This window comes from Vombatus ursinus, unplaced genomic scaffold, assembly GCF_900497805.2.
Source record: "Vombatus ursinus unplaced genomic scaffold, bare-nosed wombat genome assembly UNPS02003292.1, whole genome shotgun sequence".
Classification (NCBI taxonomy): Eukaryota; Metazoa; Chordata; class Mammalia; order Diprotodontia; family Vombatidae; genus Vombatus; species Vombatus ursinus.
In genome coordinates, this window is record NW_020943070.1 from 9,712,681 (window position 1) to 9,727,118 (window position 14,438).

At 44.6% G+C, this 14,438-nt stretch overlaps 1 protein-coding gene across 3 annotated transcripts in view; it reads right to left on the minus strand.

Moving 5' to 3' along the window:
- Positions 1 to 14,438, minus strand: part of RIC8B (RIC8 guanine nucleotide exchange factor B) — a 96,934-nt gene that overhangs the window by 45,438 nt on the left and 37,058 nt on the right. For all 3 annotated transcript variants that reach the window (XM_027871129.1, XM_027871142.1, XM_027871138.1), the window contains exon 3: positions 11,766 to 12,374. In XM_027871129.1, coding sequence (XP_027726930.1) covers positions 11,766 to 12,374 — 609 coding nt within the window. The remainder of the gene's footprint in view (positions 1 to 11,765; positions 12,375 to 14,438) is intronic.

A 14,438-nucleotide genomic window follows, 5' to 3' on the forward strand; every position in this document is an offset into this window, starting at 1 on the left:
AAAGTACTGAGTTAGGAGTCAAATGTCTCTCTAGACCAGGGGTGGGGAACCTGTGACCCTGAGGCCATATGTGGCCCCTCTAGGTCCTCAAGTACGGACCTTTGACTGAATCCAAAAGTTACACAGTTATAAATATAAGTATTAATTCAAAAATTTGGATTCAAATAAAACTCAGGCAGAAATATTTATTTCTGAAGTTCCCACCAACAAGAACCTGTAAGGCCTGCAGTTCACTCTGTTTTCCTACTGTCTCTACCAATATCTCATTTCAAATAAGAATAATACACCAGAGAGAAGTCAGCCATTTCAACATAGAAAATAGTACCTACGCTCACGTAACATCCTTGTAATCAGTGAATAGAAGGCCAAAAGCCCCCAAACAGGGAAAAATCCCAGGATTTGGGAGACAAGTTTAGAAAAAATGTCATCCTCTGAAGCTAGGATGTAAACATAAAATTTAGGGTATCAGCAAGCTGAATGTTCCTTTTTTTTTTTTTTTTTTTTTGTTTGGTGAGGCAATTGGGGTTAAGTGACTTGCCCAGTGAATATTCACTCTTAACATCATTGGGGTGGGGGTGGTCCCAGAGAAGCTCCCAAGTGAAATATATGAAATTCCCTTTATCTGTTGGATTTGGTCATTCCTAAACATCTTCCTTGGACCAAAGTCCTTGCCTCTTATATCTCACCCACATCCTGTTCTTAAGCCTCTTAGATATTTGTGGTTGGTCCTTTGTCTCTCTGGAGTCAGTGGTTGGCCTGAAAGACTAGTTCCTGTGTTTTCCCTATCTGAATTATCATCTTCCAGGTGCGATCATCCCCTGAGAGGCCCTCTAGGTTTAGGATGCATGCTGGGCAAAGAACAAACACTTCTAAGCCATCAACAAGAAGAGCCTCAGTGAAGAGTTGAAGGAGGAAGGGACAGACAGCACCAGGCAAAGTGGTTCTCCTAGAAATGACTGAGACTTCCCATTGGAGGAATGATTCCATCTTCTTTCCACCCTACTCACAGGAAAAATGGTGGCCAAATCCTTAGAGAAAGCAGGTTATGTTTACCAGGGAAGGGAATCTCCAAACTTTGATTCATCTGCAGGCAGACGCTAGAAAACCAGTCCCTAAACCAAGAATCAGAATGAACCCCATCAACCCAACACAGAATTAAACCGCCATTTTGTTTCTTTGCTGAGCGAGATGCCAAACAGTAGAAGTCAAACTAACAAAAACCTGATCAAGCCTGTCCAAACTGGAGCCAAATCTTTGTTTCCCACACTTAAAATGGAATAAAATGCAGCCAAAGACAGTAGGAAAGGACTGGATTTTGAATTGGAAGACCACAGATAGAAATGTAGCTCTGACACTTTGAGGATGTACTACCTGTCCCTTGGGTGGATCACTTAACCCTTTGGGGCCTCCACTTACTTCTCTGTAAAATGAAGTGGCCTAGACCGTAGACCATCTCTGAGGACCCTTCCAGCTCTAAATCCTATGAATTTATGATCAGACTGAACTACAGAAGGTAGGCAGGGGAAAGAACAGCAAGACGCCATCCTGCTGACCACTCCCCTCCTTTCTCCTCCTACACATACTCTCCTCACCGGGTTTCCACAACCCTGTCCTCTGCCGGTTCTGCTCCCACCTGCCTATTCCTTCTTAATTTCTTTTGCTGGACCACCATACCTGTCCCATTCCTATGCACGAGTGTTCCCCAGGGATCTCCTGGGCCCTCTTTTCTCTCTCTAAATGACCATCAGCTTCCTTGAGTTCAACTATCACCTCCATATAGATGACTTCCAGATCTAAATGTTCTGCCCCAATCTTTTCCCTGAACTCTGGGCTCACATCACCAATTGCCTATCAGACCTCAAAATAGATGTCTTATCCTCATTTCAAACTCAACATGACCAAAACAGAATTCAATATCTTGACTTCCCGATCTACCCATCTTTCCAACCTCTGTCACACTATCCTAGCTTCCCAAGGCTACAGATAAACAGATGCCTCACTCTCTTCTGGTCCTTTCCACTCCCAGGATGACCTGGCACTCAAACGTTCTCAAACCTTTGATAAGGGCCTTGGTAATGTCAAAACAATGGGGGAGGGGGAGGAGACAGAGAGAGAGAGAGAGAAACAGAGAGACAGAGAAAGAGATAGACAGAGAGAGAAAGAGACAGACGAGAGACAGAGAAGAATACTAAGTCCTCTCCTGGCATTACTCTCTTCACCCCCTCTTACATTGTCAAACTAGAGATGGATCAACCATCTAGCATTCTTGATAACTTTAAGAAATAAAGACTACTGAAATTTAAAGGGTTTCATCCTCTCTCCCATGAGATTCTCTTTAGCCAGAACAAATGGCTATTTTTCACACAGTCATACCTGTCTCCAACCCTTAAATTGGAGACTTATTTTATTTTTTTATTTTCTTATTTCAAGATTGCTATGAGGTAGGTACTGGTGCTGATCAGCTGAAGAAAAAACCTTCTGTTAACTGGACAATCAATAAAGAGATGATCTGATCCAGGCAGACAGGAAGAGAGCTCAGCCATTAGATTTCTCTGTGCTGCCATTATGACTAGTTTTGTGGCGTCTTCTGATACAGAGCATCCCTGAGACACTGAATGAAATAAATGATTAATCTGCAGAATAACAAAGAGGCTAAGTTAAGTCTGATAATAAAGTTGGTTCCCCAAACTGGATTAGGAGTCTGCTCTAAGATGGGAGGGGACTAGAAGAAAACAAGGAAAGCAGTATACATGTGAAGGACTGAGATGTCCAATACTGTCAAATATGAAGACTATTAAGCCTCAATTATCTATACCCAAAAAGGTGTAATGACATGGAGAATTTTAAAATAATTCACATTTGGATTGAGAATACACTTCATATATAACAATAGCTAGCATTGATTTGATCATGTGTGTATGTATATAGATACATATATACACACACACACATACATACATATATCTTGTAGCTACATGTCAGCTGCAATCCCTATGGAGAGAAGAGAAGAGAAGAAAGAGGAAAAGCGAGGAGGGAGTGACAGAAGAGAATAGAAGAGAAGAGAGGAGAGGAGAGGAGAGGAGAGGAGGGGAGGGGAGGGGAGGGGAGGGGAGGGGAGAAACAAAGAGTAAGGGAGGGGAGGGAGAGAGACAGAGACAGAGAGAGACACAGAGAGAGAGAGATCACCTGACTAGTTGCTTCCCTTTCCAATCCACCCTTTACAAAGCCATAAGATCTTTCTCACACACAGATCTGATCACTCTCCACTGCCACACAAACTCTTTTTAAAGTCTCCCTTTTGCCCAACTAATAAAGTCCCGACTCCTCTGCCTGGCATCCCAGACCCTCCAAGATCTGGTTCCAACCTCCTTTTCCAGCCTCTTCCCATATCAGTCCATCTAGGTGCTCCACTCTCCAGCCAAATCCAACCATTTGTTGCTCCCACAAGCGTGCTCCACACTCCTCCTCCTCATCTCTGCTGCCTCTGATGCTTGTTTTTAGATTATACCCCGCCGCCCCATCTGCTGGACTCCTTCCCGTCCATCCCCAAAAGCCACCTCTCCCCACCAGGGAAGAATGACCTTTCCCACCCAGAACTCACAAACCACAAGGCTTGCAACTCACATGTACCTATGATGCATCATTTTGTATCCTGGCCATGTATATTCCTATTATATTCCCCCTCAAGGAAAACTTGGTCCCTAATGCCATGCAAATAGTAGGTGCCTAATCAATGTTTTCCCAAGTACTGACAGCTAAATCACCAGAAGGATGTCAATACAAAGAGACCCCTCTCAATCTCAGCAAAACAAAGAAAGATCACTGATGCTAGAGCACTCCAATGAACTGGAAGACTTGACCTGGTCAGTAAGATCGACTGTCTCTCCCATCTCCTTTATATTTATATATCAGTGTGTTCAATGGGTTTACCTTAGCTGGGAAACAGTCCCCTTCCCCAACAATCACAACTAATAATGGCTGACATTTCCATAGTTAGCGCTTCAAGGTATGCAATGCACTTTTCAGGATGCCGTCTCACTGGATCCTCATGACAACTCTGGGAGGAAGGCGCTATTATTACCACCCCCATTTTACAGATGAGGAAACTGAGGCTGAGAGGCCACGTGACGTGCCCAGGGAGACAGAGCAGGGAACTGTCTGAGGCAGAACTGGAACCAAGAGCTTCCTAGCTCTAGCTCCTAGACTCCATCCTCTGCCCTACCGAGCTGCTGTCCACCAGGGAATGCAGCGATACGCCAGGACGCTGGAAAAGGTACGCACGTCCAGAGGCTGAACTAGAAGCCAGAGAGCCTTGGACTCACAGAAGCCTGGGTCTGAACCCTGACTTCCACCTTTACTGGCTCCATCACAAGCAGACTGACCTTTCTGAATCTGGGGTGCCTCATGTACAAAGTAGATGTACCCACCTCCCAAGGGTGTGCTGAAGATCAAACCAAAAGCACGCTGCAACTCTAAAACAACCTCCAAATGCCAGCCTAGCCCCTCACTCTGGCCTGGAAGTCAGCTTTCAAGCTATTCTTGGTGGGTCATGGTCAGGCTCTCCTGGGATGCCAGTCTGTCCCCAGGCACCAGCCTGCTTCTTGGTGAGCTCTTCCTACACTGGCAACAACTCACATGCAATCTTTTATTTATTTATTTGTTTGTTTGTTTGTTTGTTTGTTTGTTGCAATGACTCACATGTATTTATTTATTTAGGCAATTGGGGTTAAGTGACTTGCCCAGGAACACACAGCTAGTAAGTGTCAAGTGTTTGGTCTGAGGCTGGATTTGAACTCAGATCCTCCTGTGCTCTACCCACTGCGCCACCTAGCTGCCCCTACAACGACTCACATTTAAGACAGCACTGGATGGTTCACCAAATGCTGCCACCTTTGCCTCTCTGGCCTTCAGATTCTCCAGATGAAAAATGAGGAAGTAAGAATGCAAAGTCCAGGGCGGCTCTAAGCCTGACCACTAGCAAGGCATCAATATTGGCTGAGGATGAGCAGGAGCTCATGGAATTTCCCTTACGGGAATGAATTGAGAGCTGGGCCCCCAGTCCCACAAGCACACACCATTCCTGGTTATCTGGTCTAGAAGAAGATCTTGGTCAGACCCTCTGCACCCCCTCCCTGACCTACCAGAGGACGGACCACTCCTCTAAGACGTAGCTGACCTCTCCCAGATTCTTAGGAGTTTGGTGAACACTCCTGAACCCAGCCACAGCCCACCTCCCAAATTTAGCATAAGAAAGGTCAGAGGAGATGAAACCAAATCCCCAAGCTCTCTCCCAGATCAACTACCCAACCAGTTATTTCGGGGCAGTGATATGCCCAGGACTATGTTAGATTATGCTCAGCTAATTATACCGTGAAGATGGCAGGTTTAAACATGCTGAAAAAAAATTACATGGGCTGTAGTACATAAACAATGCAGACTGGCACTGAAAAGCAACAAAGAAGGGAGAAGTATTAAAAAAAAAAAAAAGGCCTGATGAGGAAGGTCTCTATTTACGGCCCTAGAGCTACCAGGAAAATGTCTCATCTTTTTCCATAAATGAAATCGTAAAGCATCCTCCAGACGAGGGTAGTTTTAAGTTGTTCAAAGGGCAGCTGTCTCATGCAGTAATCTAGCCCTGGGAAGTCAGACATTCCCTGGGGAGTGAGAAGGGCTCTGCCAGCTGGGGGGAAAGGGCCGCCTGGAGATTCTCCACAGTCTCATCAGGCTGGGGAAGGTACATGTCAACAAAATGACTGGAGGAGTGTCGAATGGTAAAGTGAGGGGATGCCAGCCAGAGTGATGTGCCCTGAGGCCACCATGGCAGACGGGAAGGCAAAGTGGGGACCCTGACCTGTTGGCCAATGGAGCTCGGAGGGCACCACTGATGCAGCTGGCATCAATCATGATCAATGGGATGTCACTTCCCATAAGGGTCAAAGAAATAGATGGGAAGGCATAGGATTCCAAGCTGGCCCTACCGGAGATCATTAGATCAGCTTGACATGGAAAATGATGGTCAAGTGGAGCTCTTTCATGTTCTGGTACTACGAGAAGACAAGATCCCCAGAAATAGAAATACCAGATCCACCACCTGCTTGAAATGGCTCAGAGCAGCTGGCTCTGGGGAAGCAGGCAAACCATGAGGACCCACGAAATGGCCTGAAGACATTATGCCCCAGTACCAACCATATCCTAACAAAATGGGAAAGATCAGAAAGGGCTTCAGACTACTTTTTGTCAACAGATACTCGGCTCCAAGCCACACAACAGCGGTTTGTTGACCAGTGCAGACCAATTATAAAAATAAACTACACCCCTTAGCGTAGATTAGGTAAGATTAGAGATGAAATGGAGGAGATACTAAAATCCGAAGGAGGAAAAGTTGGAGAACCTCGGGTCACTGAAACTCTTTGTTCAATGCAATCACTAAAAATTATACCTAACGATGAAAGAGATGATCAAAAAAAGAGGAAGACTTCAATGACTTTGAAAAAGACAAAAGGATACTTAGAACAGAATCCCCAAAAGTCCTTTTAGAGTTTGACAACTTGAACCCAAATAGAAGATAAATTATACTAAAATAGAATAATTTTAAAAAGCCAGTATCTTTCTTCCTGCCTGATGAAAGTTCACCACATGTAGGCACTCTCACACATATCAAACTGCACTTTGGACATCTCCCTGGAGTGCCTCTACTGGGTATATCTACCTTTTACTCTTCCTCCAACCAGAACCCAGAGTTCCAGCTCCTACTCAGAGGCCTTGAACTCCTAACTGGTGAGCGTTCACTACATCTCAACTTCTTCAGGCCCACCATAATGCATTCCGGCCATCTCCCTGTCAGACCACCATGCACAAACCACTCTTCACTCCCCATTTAAAACATACCACCAACAAGATAATGTCCAAGACAACTAACATAAAATGTTGTATTTTTGAGGGAGATAGTTTAAAGGCTCAGACTGGTCTTAATCTATTAGCGTCTCTCCTAAATAGAACTTAGCATGGCTTCCAAACGGAAGGAATTGAGCCAAAGCATTTTATTAACCATGGGATGGATAGAGATGACATCAGACTATGCGGCTCCACCAGAAACAGACTAAACAGCTCTTCTGTCTCCTGAAATCTCTCTCTAATGATATTAAAATGTCATTTGGACTTGATAAGTGTAAAAATTCTGAACTTATGCCAAGGAAAGGTAAGAGACTGAAGGCTTGAATCTATCTGGAGGTCACAGTGAACCAATGGATGAAGGTGACACCTACAAATACCTTGGGTCTCTTTCAGGCAAAACACATCCAGAATAAAGCCATCAAGAAGGCTGTGGATGAACGTTAGAAGACTTACTGGCATCCTGAAATCAAAGCTGAATGAGATGAACACATTTAAAGCAATTCACACCTACATATTATCGGTCTTCACGTAAATCTTTGGAATTTTATGATGGACCTGGAACACATCATAACAAAAACTCACATAATGTTAACAAAATATGGGGTGCATCACCCTAAGGCAGCTATACAGAAGATTAACATTTCTACTTCTAAAAAGGAGGAACATGATTGAAAGGCATTCATGGAGTAAGAGGAGCTCATTTGTGTTCTGGTACCAAAAGAGGAAAAGACACCCGGAACAAGTCAGAAATACCAAATAAACTACGTGCTGGAAATTCTTTGGAGCAGAGCAAAAGCCCACAATTATGAGGTAAAAAAAACCAAAACCTACAGCAATACTTTTGGAATAGGCAGATACCACTTTACAAGGCAAACAATAAAGGATGATAACAGTTATACACCACTGGATTTGTCAAATGTAACTGAAAGTGGCTTACCTCTCAAAACAGCCTATGAAACCATTGAGATCCATGATGGCAATTAAAAAGCCCATGAGTGACAACTGCATGAACTCAGCCAGCGCTATGCTGACAAAGAAACATCAAACAAATGGCTGAATCAGGCAGGTTTGTTTATGAAAACAGAGAGGGTTATGACAGCAATTTAGGACCCAGTCACTGCCACTACATACTACAGAAGGATTATCCTCAAGGAGCCCAGACACCATGATTGATTTTCAAAAATTACTCTGAACTCAATCAACAACTCCATATAAACAGCAGAAGGAAAAAAGAGCACTGCACAGGAAATCGCAAATTTCCACCACATGCAAGTTTGACCAATGTAAATTATGCAAGGAAAGGGCGGAAACAGTACCACACATCACTGCAGACTGAAAAATTTAGGACCTACTGAATACTTAAGAAGAGTTGGCCTGGTAGCTAGAATTGTATATCAGAAGCTTACTATATTTCATGGATTGACAGATTTTAAAAATCCCCATCCTACAAACTCACACCTCAACATATCAGCTGAAGATATCAATGGAGCAATAAACTAACCAATAAACTGCACTGGAACCAACCCATTACCACAAACCAAACTCTTGTCCACGATCAGTCGGACAGAACACTGATTCAGAAAAATTTAAGAACAATGTTTTTCAATAGATGATGCCATCTTAAATATCCACAATCTCCAAGTTGTTTGGAGCAGAAAGTTATTCAAATATAGAAATTTGGCAAAAGAGATCAGAACCACGTGGGCGTAGCCTGAGGTTTGTCTCAACCCCATCACTCTGTTGGCTGCTGGAGTCGTACAGAGGATGCTCGCAGTGAGTCTGCAGAAGATGAGCGCTGATCCCAGCAAGAGCCCGGTTTTCTGAATGAAGCTCTTCCTGACCCCTAGTTGCCAGCGCTCTCCCTCTCAAACCACTTTGGGTTTCTTTAACTACCTGCTACACAGTGGTATTTAATCACTTCATATTTATGCTGTATCTGTTTATATAAGTGCTTTTCTCCCCCATTAAAATGGAAGCTTCTTTTGAAGAGGGACCGTTTTGTTTTTTGCCCTTTTATCCTCAGGGCCAAGCATAGAGCTGAAGTACAACAAACAGTTGCTTTTGTAGCAGCTTGAGAGGCGGTGTGGTATAGTGGATAGAGTTGGCCTCAAAACCAGGAGGACCTGGGTTCAAGAACCACCTTTGACACATCCTGGCTGTGTGGCCCTGGGCAAGTCATTTCACCTCCCTCAGTGCTCTGTGTTTCAGAGAAGGCGCCAGCATGCACTGGAAGGGTCCATGAAATCACAGGGCCAATTTAACCAACCCCAACAGCTCAATTGTGCTCTTGGTCGTGGGCCTAGGATGTCTCTAGGACGCACCTGCATGGCTTCTGGCAAACCACAAGGGCCTCCCTGCTTTGCATGCCAAGCTAAAACACCAAGCTTATGACAACAGTCCCAGAAGGAACCATGCCACTGGAAAGAGAATTAACAACAACAAAAATCTCAAAATCACTGATGCAGAAGGACCATAACTGTAGACACGGACACTTAATTTTTCCAATCTTCCTCAATATCTGTTTTCAAAGTGTCAACAGAATGTGTGGGTTTCCCTGACCATCCTTCCCGGCCAAGGCCGGGCTCAGCAGACTGTGCCATGGCCATCCCCAACAGCTGCTGGGATGCACCTTCAAATACGTGGCTGCAAAATGCAAGTCTATTTGTGCTTCAAAATCCAGATTATTTACATAGTCCGAGACATCCCTGAGCTGAGCTGATCCTTTCAAAGGCAGCCCATTGATAGAAACAGACCTTTAATCATAGGCAGGGATGATACAGAGGAATGAATGAGCAGAATTCCTAAACTCTGTATGAAAAGAGCTAATATGTTATCGTGGATAAACTGCCCCGTGTTATTTAGGCCAAGATTCAAAGGGCCTGACTCTGAGGGAAAGGAAGGGTAGAGAGGGTTTAAGAAATGACTGTAAATGAAGTAAATGAGAGAAAGAAGAGGAAAAATCTAATAACCACAGGAGAAAATAACATGCGCGTCTATGACGAGCCAGTTAAGTAGAACTGACTGCTTAACATTTCCTACCTTCTAGTAATCACATCCAGTGTCTGGCACACTGTGGAACTTTGATTCTGAAATGTCAGCCCTGGCTTGCCCTGGGTCGATGGGATCTGGGAACACCAGAAGGGTTCCTCAGCCCATGAAGGAAAAGGGGCAAGTTAGCAGCTAAACACCAGAGTAGAATTAGAGTAGAATCATGCTTCTGTCTCATGACTGTGAATCAGATCCAAGTGGCCAGTCAGTTCTGGTTTAACCTAAAAGATAACTAGCCCAACAAGGTCACAACACAGAGAGACTGATATGATACACGAAAAGTGCAATCCACATTACTCTTCTGGAGACAAAAATCATAGTCTGGAGACAGCGATCTCAAAAGTCCTCAAGCCTAACTCAAAAACAACTGAGAATCTTCTCTAGAATAAATGCCGCGTGGCCCCTCGGGCTGTGTTTGAGGACCACCAAGGAGGGGCACTTCCTGCAGCAGCCACCCCACTTCTGGACAGTCCAAAAAAGGAAGGTAGTGAGCTTTCCCTTACTTGGAGATGACATCAACCTCAATGGATCTTGTACCCATTCTCCTGGTTCTGGGCTCCAGGGCCAAGAGCTCCACTTCTGCCACCTTGGTTCCGACGGCCATCAGCCCCGGCCTCCCAACTGGCCTCCCTGCCTCAAGTCTCTCCCCATTCCAGTAGAGGCTGCATGCTGCTGCCAGCACTGATCTGACTGCGTCACTTCTCTACCCAATTAATTCCAGTGGCTTGCAGAATCAAACGTCAGCTCCCCTGTTTCGTTTTTAAAGCCCTCCCCAACCAAGCCGCAATCTAGTTTCCCAGCTTCACCAGACATCATTCCCCCAACACACCCTGAAAATCCAGCCAAACCAGCCTTCGCTCCCTCTGCTTGTCACTCAGGATGCTCTCTCTCCCCTCTCCATGTCTTCGCGTTGGCCATCCCCCCTGCCAGGAAGGCCTGCCCTCTTACCCTCTGCCTCACAGAATCCTCCCTTCCTTCAGGATGCTCCCCCCAACTGCTAGAGCGCGCCCCCCCCCCCCAGCGAGCTTGTACTTAGCCACACTGCCCATACCTGCATTCATTCATCTGATGTTCAGTGCTGTATGTATGTACAGAGGTACTTATCGTCTTCACCATTGAAAGAGAAGTTGCCCTCATATATATGTGTATGTGTATGTATGTATACACAGATACACATGTGGGTATATATAGATACATGCATGTATATATAATATGTATACGCGTGTATAATGTGCACACACACATACCTGCATACATGTATAAAGTTCCCTATATACATAAAATTTAAGTGAGTAGGACCTTTCATTATACTTGTATCCTCAGTACCTAGCACAGAACCCCGCACATAGTAGGGGCTTAATAAACACTTGCTGGATCGAGCATGGTCCCTTCTCTTTTTAAGGCTAAGTGTACCCCATTCCTCCAACCGATCCCCACATGGTAGTCCCAATTCCCAGCCCAGTTGGTCAAGCTCCTATAGTTTGGTGGATTCTCTTCTTCCAAATTTGTAGGTGCTCTGGATTCTTTATTTTTGTTTGTTTTTTTTTTTTTTTAAAGATAACACACTCTCATCACTTCATAATTCATCCTCAGGTTGGAGGGATTTTCAGTCCATACTTTAATCACTTTCAAAAGATGCATAGGACAAACCATATTTAAAGGGGAAAAAAAGCATGCTGGTGGCAACTTGATAAAACAAGTCGCATTGTGCACCTTATCAAATGGCCAGTGGCCTCTTCAGAGCACACACGTGGTAAGCAAGGCTTTACCGATGGAATCACCACCCCGACCTCCCAGCGGCCTCCGCGGTCTGGGTGGCTTACCTCACTGTGGACGTTCCAGCTGTCGACTGTGACGTTGAAGAGGGCCTTGAGGGCCTCGATGGCACAATCCGTCTCTTGCGGGGACAGGGGCGGCCCGTTGTGGTCGATGGCCGCCTCGTACTCATCAGTCCACTTGATGCTGAAGGCGCTCTCCAGGGCCTGGGTGAGCAGGGGCAGCCCCTGCAGCTCGTACCGGAGCTGGGTCCTGATGTCGGCGTGCAGGAGGGACAGAAGGAAGAGCAGGCGTAGGTCGAAGCACTTAATGTCGCTGATGACCTGCTGATCCTTGCACTTCCGCAGCAAGTTACACAGCATGGCGGCCAGGTTGAGCTCCAGGCTGAGCTTCTGGGCCATCTGGCTGTTGAACACTATGTTGCACAGGCATTTCAGCGATTCCACGATGACCGGGAAGTCTGCCGCCTCCTCCAGAGAAGCCTCGGAGTCGTCCAGTTTGGCGAGCCTCATCAGAATCTGCATGTTCTCCTTGGTGGTGACGGGAACGAGAACCTTTTTGTCCCGGGAAAGGATGCGGAGGGCTTCCAGACAGGTGACTTGGCATGATGTCGTGATGTCTTTCTCCAGGACCTTAAATATCCCTTCACATAGTTTCTGAAAAAATAAGCAAGAGGAAACAAAAACAAAAGCAGAATTTCAGACAAAGGATTTTAAAATATAATTGTAACCTGTTGAAGTTAACATCCACAGCTAAGGGTTCGTGTTGTCTAAGACCCCCGGTCACAAACTTGCTTTCAATTTATTTCAGACCCATTTCTCTTGATTTTCACCCAAGAAGGAAAATTTTATGTAGATTAAGTGAGATCAATGTAAAACATAGCTCCTTGTTTTCCTCCCAAACCTCACCAGGAAAGATGGGTATCTCTTTAGTGATAAATCAAGAATTTCTACACACAGACCTGCCTCACGGAACATCAAACCAACCAAAGTCTCTTCAGCACATTATAACCAATGCCAGCCTTACAACCGGGAGACCTCATGCAGCTCATCAGCCATTTATAACACTGCCGTCACAAAGTAACTTTACCTTATAATGTTGTTTCATCTTATGCCATGTTTCCATGGGCCAGTAACAAAGTTAGTCCTCTATATCCATATGGAGACAATGCTTCCTAAAACTAGAGCTGAGAGGGACCTTAGAAATCATCAAAGTCAACCTCTTCTTTTTACAGGAAAGGAAACTGAGGCCCATGGAGGTGACTTATCCAAAGTCACACGGGCAGTAAACATCAAAGTGGGGTATTTGAACCTGGGTCTTCTCATGCCATTGAGAAGTGTTGAGTGAGCAGAACCAAGAGAACATTGTACACAATAACAGCCACGTTGTGTGATGACTAATATTGATAAACTTAATACTTCCTGGCAATACAAGGATCTAAGACATCTCCAGAGGCCTTGTGATGGCAAATGCTATCCACATCCAAAGAAAGAACCATGGAAGTTGAATTGCTATTTTTTTTTCTCTTCTGTTAAGTTTTGTTTCCTCTTTCTGATGATTCCTCCTACTGGTTTTAATTTTTACTTACAACATCACTAATGTGAAAATATGTTTAATATAAATGTAAACATATAGCCTATATCAGATTGTGCGCCATCTTGGGGAGGGTGGTGGAGAGGAAGGGGGAGAAAAATTTTAAACTCAAAAGCATATGGAAGTGATTATTGATAAATCAAAATAAATTAATAAAAAAAGAGAGAAGTGTTGAACATATTAGTACAGGAAGCAGGATTATTCTTGGCCACCTGAAGAAACTTCCAGAATCAAGGATGCAGGAGCCCTCAGAGGCCCTGGAGTCCAATCCCCTCATTCTTACAAAGGAGAAATGCAGGGCTCACAAGGTAACACAGATAGTGAGGAGCTTGGACATCAGTGGCATTTTAAAAAAAATCTGTTGTCTACTTTTCTATTATTCATATTTTTTGGGGTTTTTTTGTTTGTTTTTTGTTTTTTGCCTAGGTAGTTAGGGTTAAGTGACTTGTCCAGGGTCACACAGCTAGTAAGTGTCAAGTGTTTGGTCTGAGACTGGATTTGAACTCAGGTCCTCCTGACTTCAGGGCCAGTGCTCTATGCACTGCGCCACCAGCTGCCCCCTATTACTCATATTTTCAAATGAAACTTGGGAGTCCTTTCTTCTCTCTGCTATAGCAGAAAACTATCACCTTGAAAAAGATGTGTTCAGTACTGTTTATTATCGAACAGACTTATGTAGGTGAAAATGAAACTGTATACTTAACAGCACATCTATTATCTCTTCCTTCTCCAAGTTAAAAATAAATTGCAGGTGCTGTGACCTCCTTCCCCCCTTCGCTGCCAGAGCCCCCCAAGAAAGGAAGACCAGACCAAGGGGCAAAGGCAGGAAGCCTGATGGATGGTGGCTCTCTTGAACAGGATGGAGATACCAGGAAGAGATCAGAGAATCTTCATGACACCCACAAAAGTGATGGTCAAAGGCCAGCCCAATCCCACAGCTCTCACTCACAAGGTTACCCAGCAACCAAAGGCAGGAGACGTCTAACCGTCTACCTGCAGCTGCTAACACTGTTCTGACTTTAACATGCAATCTCACAGAACTTATCAAAGTATTCAGCTTCAGAAGCCCATAGGTTGAGACCTTCCAGTGTTGAATTACAAGAGAGGAAGAAAACTCAATGGAAGAA